This window comes from Schistocerca gregaria, chromosome 3, assembly GCF_023897955.1.
Source record: "Schistocerca gregaria isolate iqSchGreg1 chromosome 3, iqSchGreg1.2, whole genome shotgun sequence".
NCBI classification, from domain to species: domain Eukaryota; kingdom Metazoa; phylum Arthropoda; class Insecta; order Orthoptera; family Acrididae; genus Schistocerca; species Schistocerca gregaria.
Genome location: NC_064922.1, coordinates 580,685,947 through 580,712,251, shown reverse-complemented (window position 1 = coordinate 580,712,251; position 26,305 = coordinate 580,685,947). Strand labels below are relative to the sequence as shown.

General features: G+C 41.9%; 1 protein-coding gene across 1 annotated transcript in view; it reads right to left on the bottom strand.

Annotated features, from left to right (window-relative positions):
• Positions 1 to 26,305, bottom strand: part of LOC126354568 (uncharacterized) — a 1,114,027-nt gene that overhangs the window by 986,635 nt on the left and 101,087 nt on the right. The window contains exon 3 of the mRNA XM_050004313.1: positions 9,610 to 9,657. Within this exon, the coding sequence (XP_049860270.1) occupies positions 9,610 to 9,657 (48 nt within the window). The remainder of the gene's footprint in view (positions 1 to 9,609; positions 9,658 to 26,305) is intronic.

Here is a 26,305-nt window from a genome sequence, read left to right as displayed (position 1 = left end):
GATGTTGATCTTTTTTTATGGATGGAAGACATTGTCACTTAAGGTGATGTGGAAGAAAAACCTTGTAGGGTTAGAATAAATCGAGGCAATGTATAGACAGAGTGGTGCTTTTTATGAGATTATGCATGTGGCAGAAGATTATAAGACAGCATGCACAGTCCACAGGAACCATACATACATTCACACACAAAAACAAATTCTACACTGAGTGATCACTGAATTATTAACATCTAAACAAACAGGGAGTTTGACCCCGTGACAATCGCGAGAGCAGTAGCGTAGAGCGTGCAGCGCTTGTCGAGTGAATCAGTCACGATGTGACGAACTTTTGGCCGTGATAGGGAATGAAATGAAATAAATCTGTCTCCTCGTCTGCCTTAAGACTGCATTTTTGGTTTGTTCTAAAAAAGCAACAGATAAAGCGTATCAATACTGGGCTTAATATTGGTCAGCAATGCAGGGCTGGAGCTACTTTTTGCTACACCATATCGTTGCTAGTCAAAGAAAGAGCGTCTTCGGTGCCTGATGTCTGTCAACAGACAACACCATTCTGGCTCTGAGGTACCCACCCCTTACACCATGTATTCGAATCTTTCACTGACATGTCCGGTGAGAACACTACTGCGAAATGACTGGTTAATATTGTAAGTTACGGTTGTTATCCCGATGCTCATGTGATGTAGATCACATGATCCCGTGAATCCGCCGTGTACGGCATCCACAGAGCAGAGATGTTCTGACAGTTGTAACGCGTGCGTGACTTCGGTGTACCCAAAAATCCGTAATTTATTGCACATCCGGAGTTCGACTATAACGTAGGCATCATAGAAGATAAATGTAGGTAAAACATGACAGGGAATAAACTTCTGACAAATGACACTAGCCTTTACATGGTAGAATTAAGTTTCGCATCACTCTTCAGGTTAAAAGAAAATATGAAGTCTGAATAAGAGGTAGTAATTATTTTAGCGCTTTTATCACAATGTTCAGTTCAGACCGCAAATTTTTTGTACACTTAAAAATTAGTTAGTTTAGAGTATCGACCATCATCCGGATTCGACGGAAACCTTCCGATAAAAAGTACCTCGTCAGTACGTCATATTCAAAGTTTGAAACTACCACACAGCATGTGGATATACAATACATCACTTTTAAGATTACTGAACTCTATGCCTTTCCATGAACGTAATGTTTTTCTGATTTCTTTGTTATAAACGCTTAAAATAATTTTGTAGCATGTGTGTAGTAGGTAGGCTGGCAACGTAAGGGATATAGTTTCGTATAGATAATACGTGGAGGTGTACTACGAGAAGCTGTGATGATGTCACAGACTTGAATCCAACATCTGCCATGTTAACAACCCCAAACATTAGCTTCTGGTGGAAGTGGTTTGATAAAACACAGTTATGAACGTGGTAATCGTTCTGATTATAGTCTTAAGTGTAAAGCAATCATATTTCATTCGTAAGAGGACTCGTTCAAGTGATATTTTCTTTTATATACAGTGGAAGACTCTGGAAGAGAGACGCTCAGTAGCTCGGTACGGGCTTTTGTTGAAGTTTCGAGAACATACCTTCACCGAGGAGTCAAGCAGTATATTGCACCCTCCTACGTATATCTCACGAAGAGGCCATCAGGATAAAATCAGAGAAATTAGAGCCCACACAGAGGCATGCCGACAATCTTTCTTTCCACGAACAATACGAAACTGGAATAGAAGGGAGAACCGACAGAGGTACTCAAGGTACGCTCCGCCACACACCGTCAGGTGGCTTGCGCAGTGTGGATGTATATGTAGAGGTAGATGTAGATATATACATATATTTTAGTTCCGCTGTTTACTTTTGCTGTAGCGGATTTATTTCTGTATTTTGGATGATAGATTTCCTATCAATACAACTCTAAAAGCGCTCTGATTGAACTCTGTGATTGAAAACCTTTCAGACGTAGCAAAATATATTCTCAGATTTTTTCGGGAGGAGGACATACATGGAACAACACTTTCGTAATTCCGGTTAAGGAATGTGCTGGACTGCGAAAACTGCCTTTCCACAACACATACTTCCCTTCTTGAGTATTCTAAACGTGTAACAAAAAGAAAGTTACATTAACGAGGCCAAATACGTCGTATTACTGAATCAAACAGGCCGTTTAAAATCAGACAAACATCTGAAAATGGCTCCCTGACACTGTGTTATTCACGAAAGCACTGTAATATTTATACAGGGTGGTCCATTGATAGTGACCGGGCCAAATATCAGACGAAATAAAACAAAAAACTACAAAGAACGAAACTCGTCTAGCTTGAAGGGGGAAACTAGATGGCGCTATGGTTAGGCCGCTAGATGGCGCTGCCGTAGGTCAAACGGATATCAACTGCGTTTTTTTAAACAGGAACCCCCATTTTTTATACATATTCGTGTAGTATGTAAAGAAATATGAATGTTTTAGTTGGACCACTTTCTTCGCTTTGTGATAGATGCCGCTGTAATAGTCACAAACGTATAAGTATGTGGTTTCACGTAACATTCCGCCAGTGCGGACGGTATTTGCTTCGTGATACATTACCCGTGTTAAAATGAACCGTTTACCAATTGCGGAAAAGGTCGATATCGTGTTGATGAATGGCTATTGTGATCAAAATGCTCAACGGGCGTGTGCTATGTATGCTGATCGGTATCCTGGACGACATCATCCAAGTGTCCGGACCGTTCGCCGGATAGTTACATTATTTAAGGAAATAGGAAGTGTTCAACCACATGTGAAACGTCAGCAACGACCTGCAACAAATGACGATGCCGAAGTAGGTATTTTAGCTGCTGTCGCGGTTAATCCGCACATCAGTAGCAAACAAATTGCGCTAAAATCGGGAATCTCAAAAACGTCGGTGTTGAGAATGCTACATCAACATCGATTGCACCCGTACCATATTTCTATGCACCAGGAATTGCACGCCAACGGGTTTGAACGTCGTGTTCAGTTCTGCCACTGGGCACAAGAGAAATTACGGGACGATGAAATTTTTTGCACGCGTTCTATTTAGCGACGAAGCGTCATTCACCAGCAACGGTAACGTAAACCGGCATAATATTCACTATTGGACAACGGAAAATCCACGATAGCTGCGACAAGTGGAACATCAGCGACCTTGGCGGGTTCATGTATGGTGCGGCTTTATGGGAGGAAGGCTAATTGGCCCCATATAATCGATGGCAATCTAAATGGTGCAATGTATGCTAATTTCCTACGTAATGTTCTACCGATGTTACTAAAAATGTTTCACTGCATGACAGAATGGCGATGTACTTCCAACATGATGCGTGTCGGGCGCATAGCTCGCGTGCGGTTGAAGCGGCACTGAATAGCATATGCCATGACAGGTGGACTGGTCGTCGAAGCATCATAACATGGCCCGCACGTTCACCGGATCTGACGTCCCCGGATTTCTTTCTGTGGGGAAAGTTGAAGGATATTTGCTATCGTGATCCACCGACAACGCCTGACAACATGCGTCAGCGCATTGTCAATGCATGTGCGAACATTATGGAAGGCGAACTACTCGCTGTTGAGAGGAATGTCGTTACACGTATTGCCAAATGCATTGAGGTTGACGGACATCATTTTGAGCATTTATTGCATTAAGGTGGTATTTAAAGGTAATCACGCCGTAACAGCATGCGTTCTCAGAAATCATAAGTTCACAAAGGTACATGTATCACATTGGAACAACCGAAATAAAATGTTCAAACGTACCTACGTTCTGGATTTTAATTTAAAAAAACCTACCTGTTACCAACTGTTCGTCTAAAATTGTGAGCCATATGATTGTAAATATTACAGCGCCGTCTATCACAAAGCGAAAAAGTGGTCCAACTAAAACATTCATATTGCTTTACGTACGACACGAATTTGCATAAAAATTGGGGTTCCTATTTAAAAAAAAAAAAAAACAACAACAGCAGTTGATACCTGTTTGATCTACGGCAGCGCCATCTAGCGGGCCAACCATAGCGCCATCTGGTTTCCCCCTTCAAGCTAGACAAGTTTCGTTCTTTGTAGTTTTTTCGTTTGACGCTTATTTCGTGAAATATTTGACCCGGTCACGATCAATGAACCACCCTGTATAATTAAAACAACTGTTGTGTGGACACGATAGAAATTAAGAACATGAAGCAGTAGTGAACAGTAGTTTGCTACTGTTTCGGGCCTACTAACATGGCGGCACCAGCTTGAAAGCTATATACAGCCTTGAGTCTGTAGTACCACCTCCCCTTATTATCTCCGGAGCACGCGTTAAGAGTAGGGAGACAGTGGAGCGCACAGGAGAGACGTGATTTAACTGGGAGCGAAAAGACGCAAAAGCGTGTGTGGCTGCGACACAGTGGGTATGCGTGCAGCAGTGCCTTGTGGCTGTGAGAGGCAATGTGATTCACGTGGGACACAGACTCTTAAGATTTGTGAGGAGGCTTCAAGCAGAATATAAACGAAGGGTACTGTTTGGCCAGAGCGAGCATAAGGAAAAAGTGCAACTCGAGGGTGAGACATAATTATTGTAATCGTTACCTAAGAGCAACACCGGCTTCGCAGAAAGTAAGACTAAACCATTTCATATATGTGGTTTTGAACAAGATTTGTCCTATAGTTGCTGTAGATGGCTTAATAAAATAGTTGTGTGAAACTTGACGAAATTTTATCGTGGCCATCATCCCGAGTCTCTGTCATCATTAACAGGGTCCATTCCCATTATTCTCAGTTCCGAGTATCACTTCATGGATGAAAAAAAACCAAGAAAAGAAGCTATTTTACCCCAACAGTATACTTATATTTTCTCCTGAATTGAAAGTTCATTTCTTGGTAAATAATCAAAGACAGTGAACTACAACAATTATAAAAAATTTTTGGAAGTAATATATTGAAAACTATTGACTGGTGAATCATAATAAATTTTACGTTTCTCTCAACCATACCGCTTACTTTGTGTTTTTGATAAATCGATGTTTTGTTTATAGTATTTTGAGAGTTATGTTATTTTGTTGTTGTTTAGAACAATTTCTTTTAATTACGACTATCTTGATACTGAGTTATAAATATTTGGAAGAGCTGGTTAATCAAAATTAGTAACAGTAAAGATTATTATTGCCGTGCCACCTAACAGTTCATTTAGTTTTGATTTCTTCTTTAACTTCTTAACAGCATTCTAAAGTTTTTTAATAATACTTGGATTTGACTAACTGATTTTCTGACCATTTGCCTATAGAAATTAGCTACTGTAGGAGCATTGTCAACCATACGCATATTATTAATTGTTACGTACGTTCAAATTCCATCAGAAGCAGTTGGTTTAAGGAAGAAATTGTCTACATTAGGACGGGTGACCATCTTATTTCTTCATATAATTAAAATGTTATTAAAGTGCATTTTCTTTCATTAATAACACGTTCGACTAAATATTGAAAATTATTCCTTGTAATTGTGGATGTTTGTGCTCCTTCGCCATTACGGCAGTGTAATCACTTGTCTTATTAACGATTAGTCGCACTCGTTTTCACATCATTTCGGTGCATTTCCTTGGGAATCGATACCTTTCCCGATAACTCTTCAAATTCTCCACGTTCATGCAGGCAATAAATGAACATTTGCAAGCTTGCTGGGTGACCACGGGAGCTGACGACAACTGATATCTAGTTGCAACACCGTCACATCAGATCACTGTTGTTGTTGCAAGCTTCGTCATCTCCCAGTACCTACTGCAACCAACATCCTCCTGAATCTGGTTACTGTATTCACTCTTGGTCTCCCTTTACGATTTTTACCCTCCACGCTGCCCTCCAATACTACATTGGTGATCCCTTCATGCCTCGGAATATGTCCTACCAACCGATCCCTTCTTCTGGTGAAGCTGCTCCACAAATTTCTTTTCTCCCCGATTCTATTCAGTACCCCCCTCATTAGTTATGTGAACTACCCACCTAATATTCAGCATTCTTCCGTAGCACCGCATTTCGAAAGCTTCTATTCTCTTCTTGTCCAAACTATTTATCGTCCATGTTTCACTTCCATACATGGCTACACTCCATACAAATACTTTCAGAAAGAGCTTCCTGACAAATCTATACTCGATGTTAACAAATTTCTCTTCTTCAGAAACGCTTGCCTTGCCATTGCCAGTCTACATTTTATATCCTCTCTACTTCGACCATCATCAGTTATTTTGCTCCCGAAATAGCAAAACTTTATTACTAATTTAAGTGTCTCATTTTCTAATCTAATTCCCTCAGCATCACCCGATTTAATTCGACTACATTCCATTATCCTCGTTTAGTTTTTGTTGATGTTCATCTAATATCCTCCTTTCAAGACACTGTCCATTCTGTTCAGCTGCTCTTCCAGGTCTTGCTGTCTCTGACAGAGTTAGAATGTCATCGGCTAACCTCAATGGATTTTAATTCCTACTCCGAATTTTTCTTTTGTGTCCTTTACTGCTTGCACAATATACAGATTGAATAACATCGGGGAGAGGCTACAACCCGGTCTCACTCCCTTCCCAACCACTGCTTCCGTTTCATGCCCCTTCACTCTTATAACTGCCATGTGGTTTCTGTACAAATTGTAAATAGCATTTCTCTTCCTGTATTTTACCCCTGCCACCTTCAGAATTTCAAAAAGAGTAGTCCAGTCAACATTGTCAAAAGCTTTCTCTAAGTCTATAAATGCTAGAAACGTAGTTTTGCCTTTCTAAGTCGTACGGTCAGTATTGCCTCACATCTTCCAAAATTTCTACGGAATCCAAACTGAATTTCTCCGAGGTCAGCTTCTACCAGTTTTCCCATTCGTCTGTAAAGAATTCGTGTTAGTATTCTGCAGCTGTGGCTTATTAAACTGATAGTTCGGTAATTTTCACATCTGTCAACACCTGCTTTCTTTAGGATTGGAATTATTATATTCTTCTGGAAGCCTGAGGGTATTTCGCCTGTCTGATACGTCTTGCTTACGAGATGGTAGAGTTTTATCAGGGCTGGCACTCCCAAGGCTATCAGCAGTTCTAATGGAATGTTGTCTATTCTCGAGGCCTTGTTTCGACTTAGGTCATTCAGTGCTCTGTCAAACTCTTCACGCAGTATCAAATCTTCAATTTCATCTTCATCTACATCCTCTTCCATTTCCATAATATTGTCCTCAAGAATATTGTCCTTGTATAGACCCTCTATATACTCCTTCCACCTTTCTGCTTTGTCTTCTTTGTTTAGAACTGGGTTTCCATCTGAGCTCTTGATATTCATTCGAGTGGCTCTTTCTCCAAAGGTCTCTTTAATTTTTCGGTTGGCAGTACCTATCTTACCCCTAGTGATATACGCTTCTGAATCCTTACATTTGTTCTCTAGCCATCCCTGCTTAGCCGTTTTGCACTTCCTGTCAGTCTCATTTTTGAGACGTTTGTATTCCTTTTTGACTCTTCATTTCCTGCATTTTTCATCAATTAAACTCCATATCTCTTCTGTTACCCAAGGATTTCTTTTTACCTACTTGATCCTCTGCTGCCTTCAGTATTTCATCTCTCAAAGCTACCCATTCTTCTTGTACCGTATTTCTTTCCACCATTCTTGTCAAAAATGGCTCTGAGCACTATGGGACTTAACATCTGTGGTCATCAGTCCCCTAGAACTTAGAACTACTTAAACCTAACCAACCTAAGGACATCACACATCCATGCCCGAGGCAGGATTCGAACCTGCGACCGTAGCAGTCTCGCGGTTTCGGACTGAGCGCCTAGCCATTCTAGTCTATCGTTCCCTAATGCTCTCCCTGAAACTCTGTGCAACATCTGGTTTAGTCAGTTTATCCAGGTCCCATCTCCTTAAATTCCCACTTTTTTGCAGTTTCTTCAGTTTTAATCTACAGTTCATAACATAGATTGTGGTCGGAGGCCCCTGGAAATGTCTTACAATTTAAAACCTGGTTCCTAAATCTGTGTCTTACCATTATATAATGTAGCTGAAACCTTCCAGTATCTCCAGGCTTCTTCCATGTATATAACCTTCCTTCATGATTCTTGAACCAAGTGTTAGCTGTGATTAAGTTATGCTCTGTGCAAAATTATACCAGGCGGCTTCCTCTTTCATTCCTTACCCCCATTCCATATTCACCTACTACGTTTCCTTCTCTTCCTTTTCCTACTATCGAAGTCCAGTCACCCATGACTATTAAATTTTCGGCACCCTTCACTATCTGTATAATTTCTTTTATCTCATCATACATTTCATCAATCTCTTCGTGATCTGCGGAGCTAGTTGGCATATAAACTTGTACTACTGTGGTAGGCGTGGGCTTCGTATCTATCTTGGCCACAATATGCTATTTGTACCAGCTTACCTGCATTCCTATTTTTTTATTCATTATTAAACCTACTCCTGCATTACCCCTACCACTGTATTCACCCCTACCACTGTATTCACCTGACCACAAGTCTTGTTCCTCCTGCCACCGAACTTCACTAACTGCCACTGTATCTTACTTTAACCTACCCATTTCCCTTTTTAAATTTTGTAACCTACCTGCCCGATTAAGGGATCTGACATTCCACGCTCCGTCCCGTAGATCGCCAGTTTTCTTTCTCCTGATAACAACGCCCTCTTGAGTAGTCCCCGCCCGGAGATTCGAATGGGAGACTATTTTATCTCGGGAATATTTTACCCAAGAGGACGCCATCATCATTTAACCATACAGTAAAGAGCATGCCCTCGGGAAAAATTACGGCTTAAGTTTCCCCTTGCTTTCAGCCGTTCTCAGTACCAGCACAGCAAGGCCGTTTTGGTTAATGTTGCAAGGCCAGATCAGTCAATCATCCCGACTGTTGCCCCTGCAACTACTGAAAAGGGTGCTGCCCCTCTTCAGGAACGACACGTTTGTCTGGCCTCTCAACAGATACCCCTCCGTTGTGGTTGCACCTACGGTACGGCTATCTGTATCGCTGAAGCACGCAAGCCACCCCGCCAACGGCAAGGTTCATGGTTCATGGGGGTGGATCATTGTTGTAACGAGACAGTTCCTAGGCGGTATTCTCTAAGAGGTCATAATTAAGTGATCACACAATACGTATACCTCAATTGACTCAATTGACGAGCGCCATAAGGCGATCCAACACAGATGTATGAGACACACAAATAGTTATAGTCAGAGAAGTGCAGAGTATGCAAGCACGATGCACAAGCGTGTGACAGAGAGAGAGTGTGAGAAAGAGTTAAGAGAGATGGAGGCGGAGTCTTTACCTGCACAGGCGAGAGACAAGATGTATAGCACACGGAAAGTGGGGGAGGTGCGCTCAGCTGCACAGTTACACAACACCTATAACAGCAAGGACAACAACTGCCGGTTAGATCACAGGGGAGCATCTGCAGGCAGGCGGGAAGCGCTAGCAAGTGCAGGCTGCAGGTGTACACATACACATATTTACGCATAGACCAAGGGCAGTGAACACAGGAAGGGATAGGGCACATGTAGAAGTAAGATAGGTTAGTACTTGCCGCCTGTTCCGGATTCGGAACTCGTGAAACTGGAACCCAGAAGTCGCAGGAGGTTTAAATGTCCATTCGAGTCTGTTTCATTACTTACCTTGTTCGTATTCCTCGGAATAGGTTGCAGTATGTTTGGTGCTCTGAGCTGTTGATTAGGAGAAATAAAAAAAAATTAGAAAAACTCTTTCTGTAGGCTGAAAACTGTCATAGTGTATGGGAATAAAAATTTGCAAATACAGTTTTCTGTAAAAATAAACGCTTTATTTGACCATCAGGGTATACAGAAGAGAAACAACGTTGTAGTACACTTTTACAAAATCAACAAGACGCACAGCGTACATAATAGGAAAGACATTATAACCGTAATGATACAACACCGACGTATCGGCTGACGTCGTCGAGTGGACTTTTTAACCGAGGAATACGAGGAACTGTATTGTTATAAAGCGTACAATGACCTTTTCTCATTTTGTTTTACGAAAATTTGTCCTTACATGTTGAGTAGAAAAGTCAATTGTGCTCTTTCGACGTATATAAGTGTGCCTTCTGTTAGGTGCTGTTAGTAGGATCACGTCCGAAAGTGGCGGCATCGGTACCACAAGGTCTTTCTCGCTTCCTGCAAAGCGCGAGCTGTAAACAGAGGAAAGACGATTACGTGCACTCTCTGGATCAAAGTCGCTTGCTGGTACTGCGGGGATGCGGCAAATGGGTGTGTTTGCGAAACAAGGCCACAGTGTAAGATTGTTTCATCTTCTATATCGACTTATTGGGTGATTACAATTAAATTGTAACTACTCGCAGAGGTCCAGTGGTAACGAAATATGGTAGGTATGCTAATATGTTAAAGCGGAACCGATTTACGCTGAAAAGAAATAGTTCAAATTTTGGCCATCAGGCGTAAATCTGGCGCTGTGAATGCAAGAAAGACGCATAGAAACGTTTCCATAAACAACTGAGAAAGATATAATGTTGATTTTATTATTAATCACCGAGTACACAATTTCTTCAATATGAACACCGGAGACGTCGACGAGATGCTGCATTTGTAAAACGGCGTGATTAACTATTGCTCACGGCAGTTCCAGTGGAATCTGGGCAACGTGTTCATGTATGAAGGCCGAAAGTCTCCCTAGTAAACGTGTTCTTTTAGAGTCACGCGGATGCAGGCCATGCATCCGGAAAACATTTGGCGATAACACATTCTTGGAAGATTGTATAACGCACACCTTTCGCTGGGCACATCTTCGACTAGTCGAGCGACATGAGGCCGTTGCCCCATCTTCCATGAAAAAAGAGGTTTCCACACAGTTGCGCGCTTCCAAAGCCGGGAATCACTTGCTGTACAAGGAAGTGTCGATGACGAGCGGACGTCACGGTACACTTGACAGGCCCTCTGGGTGTACTCTCTTCAAAGAATATCGGACCGATAAGAAAGGCGCTTGTGAATCCATACTATACTGTCTACACAGTTACATACAGTGAGTACAATGGCTCTTCGCGCACAACGCACGGTTCAACAGGACCCCAAATTCGGCAGCTCTGTTTTCACTGCACCCTCTAGTGTAAAATGTACCTCGTCACTCAATAGAATATTGCCCGATAAGTGTCGGAAATTCGTGTCGGAAACCGAGAAGAATTCATAACGTCGTTGCGGGTCATGAGTTTCAGTTGCTGCATCGTTTGGATGTTATACGGATACCAGTGTAAAATAGACCGCAAAACTTTCCGTACTGTTGACCATGGGACGAACAATTCTCGCCACACTGCACTAGCACTACCGGAAACACGTGCTGCATGGTCAGTTACAGCAATGAGAAACTCGTCAGTAAGTTCCACCGGTATAGGACGCCTTCCTCTCGCAGGTGCCATGCCAAGCTCACCCGTGTTTTCCAATTTCGTTAGCATCTTCTTTCAATCGCGTAATGACACCGGGCCTCTGCTCACACCTTTCAGTCGGCTATACTCCCTCAATGTAGCACTGTAATTACTGCCGTTCACATAAAACAATTCCACTAACAGCGTACGGTCTCTCTCCTCGAAAGCGATTGCTTGTCATAAGTCATACAAACAGTATACAGTGTCAGACTGTCACGTGGTAGGCGAAACTGGAACTATTTTTTCCAGATCAAATTGGTTCCGCTTTAAAGCATTACCATATCTACCAAATTTCGATGTCATACGTTAATTACAGCCCGCACTGGACCTCAGTGAGCAGCTGCACTTTAATTATAGCCAACCGGTATTTGCTATTCACACTCATAATCATGAAGGAAACGCAAAACACTCAATGTACTAAATGGTGCTGCAGATAAGAAACTAATTACTGCCAAACTTTGCTGTCATCAGTTACGTAACGATGAAAGCTGAAAATAAAAAAAAGGACTCGAAATATATATGTATGGCGTCTCATTTATGACTTTAAAACTCTTTAGGAGAAGTGGACACACTGTGAAAAGATAAAATGCGCCGCAGAAATCTTAACGGAGAAATATTTTGTTGAAAAAGAAGAAAAGGGGGCGTGTGACATGCTGCAGGGTTACGGAAAAAAACCTTGTACTTGGACAATCAAAAACATCAGACAAACCAAAGAGTGAAGATGCACATTACGCTACAAAATTTCATACCATGCTGCAGAACATGTAACAAATGTTACTGGTGTATATTTTTCAGTAGGTACAACGAAGTTTACTCACGTGTCCCTATTGCAAATATATTCCAAATTTTAGCAAACGATACATGCCGTATCTTCTCTCAGTTTGAAGAATGATGTTAAAACTTAATGTCAGTCAAAATCTGGGGCGGCAAGTCGCACTTCGTCTCTTTGTCTTCTAACATCAAGGCTGCACGGTTTGCTCAATGCACACATATCTCCCTTCGTCCAGAGAAATCATTCTAAAATAATTCTTTTGTTCTCTAGGTATTATAGGCTCGTGGACGATTATCGTATAGTGATTGACAAAAATCACTCCGTGTTTCAGTGTTCCTCGGAGATGCCCTAAGATCCACAGACAGGATCGGAATTAGTACTGGTATTCAAATGAATATACGTGTGGGAGTCGGTTTCTAACCACGGGCACATTGAGAGCGTTTCTGCTACTGCGGAGTCTGATTTACTTAAAACAGAAGAGCGAATATACAACATAAGTGAACAAGAACTACGGAAAGAGCTAGAAATTTCGGAGCTCAAGGTTATTTACTTCGTATTATTCTGCAATTACGTAAACAACTTGTTCCTATTTACAATTAATCCGCTTATTCCGAATCACTGCATGTGATATCCATAGGAATATTTTTACATCTACAGCTCATTAAGGATATTCAGCACCGTGATTTTGACTTGTTATTGATAAAAAAAGTTTAATACTAGCGAGAGAATTGCTTGGATGGAACCTCTAATATGAATTAACGTGATTATAGAGCAGTTTAAATGTTATATGATCTGAATAAATGAGTTACAAGAATTATTCATTCATGTTAATGTTCTGAAAAGTACTTATATAGGTCAGCACCGTAAATGGACTACAGCCTTAATGTATTACCGATGATCTAAGTTATACCGGCTGTAGTGCGAACGCACACCTCCATTTTCCTACGTATAGTAATCAAGTAAAGATGGTATAAAACACCGCTTCATTATATTTATGTATTACGGTTCTCTTCGCACGCATTAGTAAGCATTAGTAGAGGCAAGGCATGCCCAACGTCTTCCAAACATTAGGATCAAAAATTTACATTTTTTTAACCGTTATCTGTAAGATAAGGTAACAGCAGACACAGAGAACGAGTCACGATTTCTGTACTAAAACCCGAGTTAGCAGTACGCTAAATCCCACAGGCTGCTATGCATTTCGCCACCTCATTATTTCTATCACGATGCTTTAATCCTCATTGCTCTTCCACACTATTCTGCACACACTCTCAAACGGGAGCGACTGTCCACACGCACCGAACGTGGTGGCCCAGAAGTAAGACACTGGATTCGCATTCGTGAGGGCGACGGTTCAAATCTCCGTCGGACATCCAGATCTACTTTTTCTCTAAATCACGTAACCCTCGCAACACCAAGGGGTGGGGTGGGGTTATTTTAATGATTTCTTACTCCAAATAGTTTTTAATTTTTCAATGAAACTTAAACCAAAAAATATAAGTGTTATTAGTGAACGTGACACTTCACGACAAATTTAGCATTCACATTTTCAGATTCAGAACCCTACTTACTCATCTACATATCTTTAAAAAGCATGTCGTGAATAGAAGTAAATGAAAATTAACATCTATTTTTTAATTTTTTGTGGTGGTCATAAAGTAATTCTCCCCTCGGTGTACACATTATGGAAAGATTGCGCTAAAAGATGTTTTCAGGTTCTGGATGCTACTTACACATGAATACTTATTTAATAAAGTATGTTGTTAACATATAACAAATAACGAAATTAGGTGATTTTGTATTTTGTATTTTTTTGTTGTGGGCAAAAAAATATGTAACCCCCCCCCGTTATTGAAAATGTTTTGGTATTGTTAGGGTCAAGGGAAGTACAAGAATGGTAGCTCTGAAAAGGAAGCGGCCAAACTCCTTCCCTCTCCAACACATTCCCATAACATCTGATTTTAAGGGAAATACCAGAATGGTAGCTCTGGAAAGGAAGCGGCCAAGTTCCTTCCCTCTCCAACACATTCCCATAACATCTGCTTTTTCCCCCCGTATCCACAGGTTCCCCAGTATTCCTTGTGTCCAGAAAGGCAACCCCAGCTAAACGCTAGAATTTGGGGCCACTGTGGCGTAGTGAGCATAGGAAGAGAATGTTTTGGAGCAACACTCGTTGCACACGCAGCCGTTCACAGCAGCCGGTTTCCAGTTTCGGTCGCGCTGAGTGGGCACGTGCTTGGGGGTCTAGTTGCCCTGCCGCGGTGTGTGCGTCTGAGTGCGAACGCAACCAGGCTCTCCAACGTGTCCGGCGGGCTCGGTGTCACAGGGGCGCCGGCGCTGCGGCACGGTTGCCCCCGTCTGCTCCTGTCGCTTTCCCCAGGTGTTTGTCAGTCTCTGCCAGACACGCAAAAAAGCGCTTCGTGACGGTCCCTTTGAATCAGATCTATCTGTAGAAGTCAAGCATTCTCTGTCTTCGCACAACCAATCCGATGCCCACTGTACGGAATTTATAATACTCAACGGCTAAAATGGGTAGCCAGCTCCATTTGCAGGTTGCCTAATTAACGCTTAACAGGGGCAATCTGATTTTCAGTGGTTCTCATAAGTAAACCGCTCGGGGGAACACACTGAACACCGGCACTACCGTGTATTTTGATGATAATGATGATGATTTTGGTTTGTGGGGCGCTCAACAGCGTAGTTATCAGCGGCCGTACAAATTCCCAGTCTTTCACTATCCAGTCGCGCCGTTTCCCGAATGATGATGAAATATTGAGGACAACACAAACACCCAGTCCCCAGACGGAGAAATTCCCGACCCTGCCGGAAATGGAACCCGGGACCCCCTGATGCAGGGCAGCAACGCTAATCACTAGACCTCGAGCTGCGGACGTGTGTTTTGAGTTACGGACACTCGGCGCTGCCTGTCACTAACGGAATATAACACACCAAGAAAAAGTTGCAGTTTCACTCAACAAATATCAGGGCGGTGCTTCATGCTGTCAGTGGCTGCCTGCTGCGGGAATATAATAGAAAGAGACAGATGAAATTAATCGCAAGAGACAGTTAAAATGGCAGGCGCTAAGAGTTTTACGAGATTACAGCCAGAGGATCGAGCGAGGTGGCGCAGTGGTTAGCACACTGGACTTCCGTTCGGGAGAAAGACGATTCAAACCCGCATCCGGCCATCCATATTTAGGTTTTCTGTGATTTCCCTAAATCGCACTAGGTACACGCCGGGATGGTTCCTCTGAGAGGGCACGACCGATTTCCTTCCCTTCTTTAACACAGTTCGTGCTCTGTGCTGCGTATCTAATGAACTCGATGTCGACAGGACGTTGAAGCCAATCTTTCCTCCTTCCTTTACAATATATATATCTTAGTGATCCTGATATCTCCTACCAGAATCCTGGGTACATACCCCATGACTCACCTGACTCAGAGATGCGTAAATTTGCAAAACTGTTGTACTTAGTATGTTTCACGAATGTAATGGTAAGTGCATGCATATTCCATTATGTTCATGTAACGCGTGAATTATGAAGTTATTTCTGAATGGCTGCTGTTGAAGACTTGACGGTGTGTATATGAATCTTCTTTCATTTATATTTGTACAAGTAATAACAATAATAATAATAATAATAATGACAATAATAACAGTGATAATCTTCGTTGCTATTCAGGTAATATCGAGCAGTCTGTCACTATCTTAGAAGCCTGTCGTGAAGGGACAGAAGAACAGACAAAGAGGTCTTCTCGGGAAGGGCTGAGATGCGCCTCACAATGAAGTTCAATCAGAAGAGATATAATACAGACGAAGAATGTGTATCTCGCTATAGAAAAACCGCAGATAAAAAGGATGTAGGACCTAACGGCCGTTGTCCTCTTAAATGTTTGGAGAAAGTGGGAGAAAGCAATGCCAGGTAAACATCCAAAACATCCTGGGAAGTTGGTGACTTCAGTGTGCAGAATGCAAATGACTGACAACCTACGGTGACTTTCGAATACCAGTCATATTTATTCACCAGCGTGGCACTGAGGCATGATATCTGGCACGAGGCTTGTTTCAGTAAATGTGGGAGGCAAAAACCTAGTTCTTGCTCTTCGATTAAAACATGACAGTCCCAAACTTACTGAAAAGAAGAAAACTGCCGATGTTCTGTGCCTCTTAGACTACATCCCTCCTGTTCGTCACGGATTCTTCTTCTCACTATAACCAAGACGTTGGGAGAATGGACACACCAGTGATAAGAGTGATGAGTAATTAAGTACTTTCAAGCAAAAGCTACACAATGAAGTCTTCCAGTAACTTTGTGTATATGTTCTTATACGTTTACTATCATTACAGTAATATGTTTACTTTCACGTATTTCACTTGTAATTGTATTTTTCATGTAATTTTTTACTTCACCCGCGTAATTTGTAACTGGTCCTCGATATCCTGGGTAATGACACTGTGTTGGAATTAACGTCTGAGCTGGCCCCTATTGGGGGATCTTGTGGACGAGGGAGGACCTCAACATCTTGCCAGAAATTAACAGATTCACGTCCCATGTAAGAACGAGTGTTGTCCTGTTGAAGGATGGTGTTAGGATCAGTCGCATGACAGGTAACACATAAGACCCCGAGTTCTAGGTCAGGTTGAGAGGTGACAGTCTGGTTGAGTTGTCGAAGCGCTATCGAAGGTTTAAATTAATCCGAACCGAGACTCATCGGAGAAACCAGGAGGCCCACTCGTCAGCAGTCCATTCATTCAACGGCGGGGCAGCAGTCCGGCTTCTGGTCGCCAACATAGTCCGAGTTCATACATGGTGTTGCAGTGAGCCATTAATTTCGACAGGGCGGTAGTTGCGAATATGTAAGAGTTACGATGTGCTTGGTGCACAGTTGTGAAATCCTCCCGTGATGGGGTCAGACTTGGCCGACAAGAACCTTGACGAATCGTTTGGTTCCCTTCACGTTCCCTGTCAACCCAACAATGGGCCACTGCCACCTCCAAACGCTCCTCCTGCCAAGATACAGCGTAAATCGACCAGCTGACCATCTGCAGGCCCACAATGCCAGCAAAAGCCAGTAACGTCTCATGCGAGCACCCTGCGATTCCCTGCGACCTCGCTGATGGTCTGGTGTCTGTTGTAGTCGTCATAAATGATTGCAACTGTATGATATACATGTCTGATGATGGACGGTAAGTTTAAGAAACTGCATCTGCACTGATTCGTTCATTATAGACGCTTAACATTTTTTCAGTGTATTTAAAACGTTATCGTCTATTACGATTGATTATTGAAGTACATCTACTAGGAAATCTCAGGGATGGGAATGGTTTCCATACTAATATATTAACAGGTCGCGCCATGTTACATTTTATCGTCAGTATATCTTAGCTGTTCATGATCAGATCCCTGGTTTGTTAATCGGAGCTGGTGTTTACATACATCACGGCGGGTTTTGGTTGTCAGGCGATGCGTCATTTAAGATAACGCCGTAAGTGATAGTAGTTATCTAGTGGACATTCTGGTGGAGATAACGATCTTATCTCAATGCCAGGGATATCAGGTTACACATGAGGCAACTGCGTGAGGTAACACCTTCCCCCCTCACTCCTCTCCTCCCCAGGGGTCCCACGAAACTGCGACAAAGCGCCTGAGGCAACTGTGTGTGATACATTCAAGGAGATGACGTAACCCGATGTATGTGATAAATTCAAGGTCATGACATTTCATTCACATTATTCAATTGAGAGTGACTGAGTGTGTGGAGAGTTACTAATTTGTAAATAGTGGTTGTGTATGCGGAGAAGGGGGATGAACCGTTTGTCACAGGTCTGTTGAAAAATGTGTATGTTAAATTCTTGTACGAATTATTCTTGTTTTGGATGTATAAAATCGCGCTCGTGACGTATGAATTGCTTAGGCATGCGCGCGCAGCTGTGACAGGGACGGTGCGCCGTACACAGATAAGTCAGAGGTGATCTTTGGTCTGGAACATGACCGCCAGATGTATCTGTTGGTCGTGAGGAAAGGAGAGGAGACGGTCACTTCAGATTTGGTGTTTTGATTGTGAAAACTCGAGTTTTAGTTTACTAGCAGCAAGTGCCAAACAATGCAAATTTTTGGAATTATATTATGAATCAGTAGAAATTTTTCCGCAGAGCAAAAGAATTGATCTTGGAAATGGTGGAAATATGAGAAATGACTTACAGGTATTTATGTTTTATTTGCAGCAAGGGTTTGATAATACAGAATTCTTGGCTCGTCAGACACCCAGACAGGGATCTTTTGCCTTTAAATTTTTTGTTAGGATTTATCGATCATTGAGGGATAAATGGGTTCAAGAATTAGAATTTGCAATGTTTTTAAGGAGAGATAAAGCATGTGAAGTTCAGTTTTTGTAATTTCTGTTTTTGTATGTCTTGGATTATTGCTACATGATTTCAGATTTTTAAAGTTTCAAAAATGTTATTAAGTCTAAGTAAATGAAATTGGAATTGAGTTCATTTAAACCAGTCATTGTCCACATCCCAAAAGTCAATTAATTTTCAGTTGTTTAAAAACCACTATCAAAAAATTATGAACCACGCAATGTTTTTAAGGTCGCATTGCGCCTCTGCGTTATCTCTGTAGTTAGATTTTGCCGTTCTATATCGAGACGCGCTCTAGGTACGAGAGCAGCTTGCACCCACGTAACATAAATTGTGTAGAGAACAGATTCTTACTTTAATTAAATTTCACTGAGACTAACTTTATTTTCAAAGTAATCAATTTTCTTTTATCAAACTCTACATATTTTGTGATTACAGTAAGTTTCATACAGGGTATGGTTTTCTAAGGACTCTCGCAGTTAGGTTTATCTACTTCTTGCACTTGAATTTTGTACCAACAATTAGCTTTGAGCTACGTACAACTTCAGATTCGCTTCATGGGTGTAGTTAAATGACTAAATGATTCGCTTCATGGGTGTAGTTAAATGACTGCATACAGTGTGTACGTACAAATTTTGTACACGGCTGCACACCATGTGTATATACACGATATATACTGTTTTTTTTTATCTGCTGCTGCTAGTCACAGTTTCCCATATATTGCCAATAGAAATGACCAAAAACATGTGACTAACAATATAAATATCGTACACAGAATGGAAAAGAAAAAAATTACAAAGTATTAACTCAGTGGGAAATGTAGGTTATAAGATCTTCTCTTTACCACTTTTTATTGTATAAATATACCTGATAGTTTCAAATGTGTACATAAATAATCAGAAAAAATTATTTATTGTAAAATAGCTTTGTAAATAAAGACATAAAAGAAAATAATATTAACACACAAAACTTACTGTAAAACACTGTGTTGCAAAAAAATGTTATTAAGAAACCATATGTTAATTTGTTTGGTGCTCCACACTATTGTTCTGGTTATGCGGGATGAGGAGGAGGAAGAGGATGAGGATGAGGGGAGCGGTAGCTTGAATCTGAATGGGGTTTCCCGTCATTTTAATGCGCGCCCACTGGCTGAGAGAGATAAGGTGAGTAAGACGATGACTTTCATTTTCCCACTAATCTCACTGTCCAAGCAAGATACACGGGTCGGCATATTGGTTTGTATGTACCAAAATGAGATTACGCCATGACCTTGAATGTACCACATACATCGGTTTATATCATGGCCTTGAATTAGTCTGATACCCCTGAACTTGAGATGAGATTGTTGTCTCCGCCAGAATGCTCACTAGATAGCTACTACTTACCAAGTGCTTCAAATGGCTCTGAGCACTATGTGACGTCTGAGGTCACCAGTCGCCTAGAACTTAGAACTACTTAAACCTAACTAACCTAAGGATATCACACACATCCACGCCCGAGGCAGGATTCGTATCTGCGACCGTAGCAGTCACGCGGTTCCGGACTGAAGCGCCTAGAACCGCTCGGCCACCGCGGCCGGCTACTACTTGTCACTTACCACGCTATCGACTGGTGTGAGGTATCGCCCTATGTTTACCTGACCCACAACTCTCTCACTACAATACCCCCACAAGTACTTAAAACTCACGAAAATAGTTTTTCTTGGAAGCTTGCAGACTAGCCGCTTAAACAATTAAGTGGAAGAGCGTCGAGTGACTTTGGTGGCCAGCTAACAACCCGTTGGTATCGATTCAGTGCTCATTAAAAGTCTTTTTGTGGTCGTGGGAAATGGTCTCCATTATCCTACAATAACATTTCATTCTTTTTTGCCAACAGGACACGGAAGGACAGAATATTAGGACTTCCCGTCAGAAGAGAGACGGGCACAAGTTGGGACTTGGTTTCGGGCAAAACCAACCTGTCACTTGCTTTTAGCAATTTAGAAAATGACGGAAAGCTTATGTTTGGGAGGCCGAACGGGGAATCGAAATCTAGGCCCCCGGATGCGAGCCCAGTGCCTTTAAATCCTCCGAAAGATTCTGCGGGTACCGTGCCTCATTACGACTATTGTTTACAGTGATTGGTTATGAACATGGCCACTACGCACGTTCCCAGTGACAAAAAGAGAGACTGACAAGCTCGGTCTCTCACCGTCAGGCTGCGGGAAGCAGTGAAGGGGAGAATGAGATCAGGAACCGGTATCGAAATCACTATTTCTGGATAGCGAAGTGCAAACACAGCATCGGCAAGTCCACTTAGCGCATAGCCACTGCCGTTTCCTAAACTGCGTCACACATTTGTTTTTCAATAGCCTACTTGATTGTACGGTCTCGTTACTTAGAAAGAAATATCAAACTTTTCTTGACAAACTTTATACCCGTCGTGGAGTCGCGTTCAACGACGGACGGTAATGACAATATTTTATTCATTTTTGTTGCCTTGCTAAACTCCATAGTTGAATCAGTTTCCGTTTGGTACGCTACATTTTCCTCTCAAGTCGCACAGCAAAATAAAGATCATATTTTACTTCATCTTTGTTCGTACAGTATCTTCGTCGGTCAGCAAACAATAAAAATAAAACAATATTTCTGCATTACGCCATAGATACTAGTTTATAACGTAATCTATAGTATTTTACACTACATTCCAAGAGAAAAATTTGTTAATATGTTTCCGATAGTCAGTAATCAGTGACGAAATATAATTGAATTCTACTTAATATACAGAAATTTCATTTAGAATCAGACTACACTTTGAGTGCGAAAGACGGTTTCACTCCCACGAGAAAGACTACATCGGAGAATGACACTGTCTGTGATTTTTATTTTAATTAAAAATCCCTTACTAATATAAGAATCCGTCAGACTTACAAAGATAAAAACAAATATGAAACACCTGATAGGATATCGATCTAGATTCGGAACGTTAAGCTTCTTAAATCACCTGACCTCTTTCCATGGTCTGCAATACTCGCTTATATCTAAAAGACAGATGAATAAATCTTATATTTGTTCTTGCGAGCGATATTTGAAAAGAGGCCGAAACCGAAAAGTTTATTTATTTCTCACATTCCTGGCTGCAGCTTTTTCGTTAAATGATGGTAAGTAACTTTTTCGTTAAATAATGGTAAGTAGTCCGGAACTGCGTGACTACTAAGGTTGCAGGTTCGAATCCTGCCTCGGGCATGGATGTGTGTGAAGTCCTTAGGTTAGTTAGGTTTAAGTAGTTCTAAGTTCTAGGGGACTGATGACCTCAGATGTTGAGTCCCATACTGCTCAGAGCCATTTGAACCAAACCAATGGTAAGTAACTTTTAAACAAAAATGTAGGAAGCGTTCACGTAACATTTACACATTGTATCGAAATAACTATCACGGTATCGCTAGTCTATAAGATTTCGTACTTTGTCAATAGTCTTAAATTGTATTTTTTTTTCTTGGGCTCAGGCTCCGTTGCATTAATTTCGTATTATGGTGTACGAAAAAATGAACAAGACCTAATTGGAACAACCGTTGACGAGAATGCGGTTTTCAACGAGAAGATGTGACGCAAGGCGTTTAAATAACGTGCTGAGCCAGCTTAAAACTGGATATGAAATGATGCGCACGTTCCAGAAAACACTGCCGATCAACTTGCGATTATTACACTCCACACTATTCGGGGAGTCTCTCGCAAGACACGTCAGGCGCATTTTCTCTGGTGTTTCAGCACATACTTGCAATCTCGTTTAAGCATTGTGTAGTCGGAGTCAGCCCACACAAATACTGCTAACCACGTCTTTCATGTGACGCCCGGTGTCGCCGGACAGCGTCGGTTTGTTTCCCGTTACAAACAAAATGATTTTTAAAGCCAAATTTTACATGCCCATTCGACAGTACAGTCCCAGTGCAGTGCGATGTTCGTTTATCTTAAATGTATTAACACGTACAGTAAATCTAGAAGATTAACCGGTACTCCAGCAGCGAGAGCCACGCCCTGGTCCTAGGAATGGGAAAAACCTACCGTTTAAAACAGATATCGATATTTTAGTCCTGAATAATTGGTATTTTTCGGCATTTGTCCATCTCGGTTATAATAGGTGTTTTTTTATTTTTTTCCTCATGACGGGATAAAAAACCGAAATATCAGTTAGCCTTTGCCAGCAGTGCTAAATTTTTCGTCTTTAATAAACCTTTTTTAAAGAATGAGTAATTTCTATTCCTTAAACTGCAATGCTTTAAATTATTGTGTTACTACAGAAAATGAGGAGAAGCGATCAGTGCTACTTTAATGACAATGCCGGCAGAAACAAGAAACAAACAGATGGCGTACAAATTGTTACAGCATTGCTTAGGCAATAATGTACCTGTTAGTATGTGGAGTGGTCTATTGGGTGGTACTCGTGTACACACATCTACATCTACATTTATACTTCGCAAGCCACCCAACGGTGTGTGGCGGAGGGCACTTTACGTGCCACTGTCATTACCTCCCTTTTCTGTTCCAGTCGCGTATGGTTCGCGGGAAGAACGACTGTCGGAAAGCCTCCGTGCGCTCTCGAATCTCTCTCATTTTACATTCGTGATCCTCTCGGGAGGTATAAATAGGGGGAAACAAGATATTCGATACCTCATCCAGAAACGCAAGACTTTCCCCATCTGTGCTTTGTGGTAGTTTCTCGCAGTCACCGTCGGACATCAGCTGTGTTACAGAATCACACCATCCCTAGTCTGGAAGCATTTCACGAAGGGTGATACCAGTGAAGTACAATGCTCCATTTCCTTTAAAAGATTAAAAAAGGAAGGAGCCACAATAAACTTACGATGAAAAGTGAAAGCAGTTGGTCTGCTGGCTGTGTTGCACAACATATCTGTATCAGCTTGTAGCCATTGCAAAAGGGGCAAATTAACACGAAAAATAGCGTTCCTCAACACCAGTTTTCCCCTTTTAGCACAGACTGTTCGTGATGCCCAAACAGCGGCATGACCCCGATTACAATATGATTTTTTGAGTAGATCTTTAAAACATTACATCATAGGAGAACGGTGGTTTTTGGTAGTAGTCGTTCACTTACCACTTTTCAAGAAATGCAGCGAATGGTGGACGCACTAAGTTTTACTTGATTTGGCTGTTTAATCTGATATTTTGATTCTATGTACCTTGTAACTGAGGGGCTTGAAATTTTTCTGTCTTTGCTCTGTTTCTACGTATACTACAGGAAATAGCAGGAATAAAAAACCGAAATTGGGGCATTTCGGAAACCGATTATTTTGGGCAGTTTTAACACTCAGATTAAACTGGCGTTGAAAAACGCGATATATCTGAAAATTGGTTATTACAAGAATAACCACGGCCGGCCGTTGTGGCCGAGAAGTTCAAGGTGCTTCAGTCCGGAACCGCGCTGCTGCTATGGTCGCAGGTTCGAATCCTGCCTCAGGCATGGATGTGTGTTTGATGTCCTTAGGTTATTTACGTTTAAGTAGTTCTAAGTCTATGGGACTGATGACCTGAGATGTTAAGTCCCATAGTGCTCAGAGCTATTTTTGTACGACAACCGCCATTTCTACCTGGCCCTTGATGACTGCTACCGGAACCCAGACAGCGCCATACTGAGTCACTGCTGGACTGGTGTATGTTCTTTGTGTTGTATTGTCCCTGCTAATACATATCGATAAAAATAATGTCGGGCTAGACTAATTTGGGAGCGCGTTATTGAATGGGCTCGTAAAATTCCGATTTAAAAATGATTTTGTTTGCAATGGGTAACAAACCGACGCTGGGGCGTCGGATGATAGTCGTAACGAGCAGTAACTGTTTGGGCTGACTCCAGTTACACCATGCAAAAAATAAATTGCAAATATCTCTCGAAAGACCAGAGCAAAAGTGCCTGACGGTTCGTAAGAGACACACGTGGTATACGGAGGATAATCATAAAGCTTTAGTAACGAACGTGAAAAAATAAAGTTACATGATTAATTTTTTGTCTGTTTGGAGGCACATGCCTGCAGTCTTGATACACATTGAAATCTCCGAGCTCCAATACCGTGCCATACCGTCAGAGCAGTCTGAACTACACTAAAGCGCCAAAGAAACTGTGGGGTGTGCACAATTGGATTAATACGGGACCCCTGATACGTCTAGATACGACTCTGACAGACGACACGTACGTAAGCATTCATTGAAGTCCATTGTGCATTCCGACAGACTTGGGCAATTCCAGCAGGACTATGCTACACCCAACATGTCCAGAACTGCTATAGAGTGTCTCCAGAGCGTCTTCTAAGTTTAAACACTTACGTTTGCAACCAACTACCCAGATATGAACATTTTGAGCATATCTGGGATGCCTTGCAACGTACTGTTCAGAAGAGATCTCCACGCCCTCGTACTCTTACGTATTTATGGACAGCCCTGCTGGATTTATGTGTGTCAATTCCCTTCAGCACTACTTCAGACGTTAGTCGAGTCCATACCACGTCGTGTTGCGGCACTTCTGTGTGCTCGAGGGAGCCCTACACGATTTTTGGCAGATGACCAGTTTCTTTGGCTCTTCAATGTAAATGGCGCAGGACGTTGGTGGAGTACAGTGCGGTAATTCGTTCTCGACCGTACTGGGAATACTGCAGCTGTATGGGGCAGATCCATGGGGTTAACGTATTATCCCAACTGGCCTGACATAGTTTGAGCGTTTCCGGGGATGTCTATGTGTACGAAGACTACAGGCATCTATCTGCAACCAAAACGTTAATTACGTACCTTTATTTTTTTCGTGGTGATAAGTAAAACTCTATGACTGCCCCTGCAGTATGTATTCCTTCCTCGATGTCTTGATCATCGTCACAAAACTCGTAAGTTTATTTTCGGTGTTCCTCAGAATCTGTGCCAAATTTGCCCGTTCGTTATTACAGTCTGGAAGCAAACGGGGCACTTGCTTCACGCGTACGGCGGATACATTCACCCGACAAGCCGCCTTTTCTGCCCGAAAGCTTCCTTCTCAACAGCAGCAAATATCGATTTAAACCCAGTAACGCCAAGGTAATTGGGATCAACAAATGCTGCTTGTCTTCAATTTCTGTAGCTCAGACTAATAATGTGTACCTTACACCACGATAATATTAAAAGTAAACGTCAAGTCAATTTAGACCGGAGATGGGAAACACCACTCTTGAACTTTTTAAATAAGAAGCTGCACGCATACTTTAGAAGTATTCATACCGCAACGTAAGGAGCAATATTCTCTGCAACGCTGTGGGAAACTCTCTCGTATTCTAACACATCTCCTCCACACTCGCGACTATTTTCAAGCGATAATTTAATCAGCTGAGATCACCACCTTTTCCCAGTTACCACGTACTTTTCTGGTTACCACCCATTTTTTTCTATTAAAACCGCATGTAATCGATTTAGTTTTCTTTGATATTTCTACTTCTGTATTGCTTTGGTCTTGTTCTTTCTCCTCTCGCATTCGCTCCGTTTCAAGCCCTAGATCAGGAGCGTACCGAAAGTCACAAAGACACCGCCACAGCATTTTTCTGGACCTGTTTGCAGAACTACAGCAGTTCACTGTCAGTAAAGTAGGACCAGGATTTGAATACAAATTATCGCACCTTGTATATTACAGAGCTGTATAGTTGATACTGGCTTTGCCTCTGACTTGAAGGGCTGTTTCAGAATGGCAGGGTGGCTTTGTTTTTAGTTTCTGACCAGTAGGTAGGTTCCGAACTTCTCATGGGAAATCTCGTAGTCTTCCCTGGTCCTACCTCAT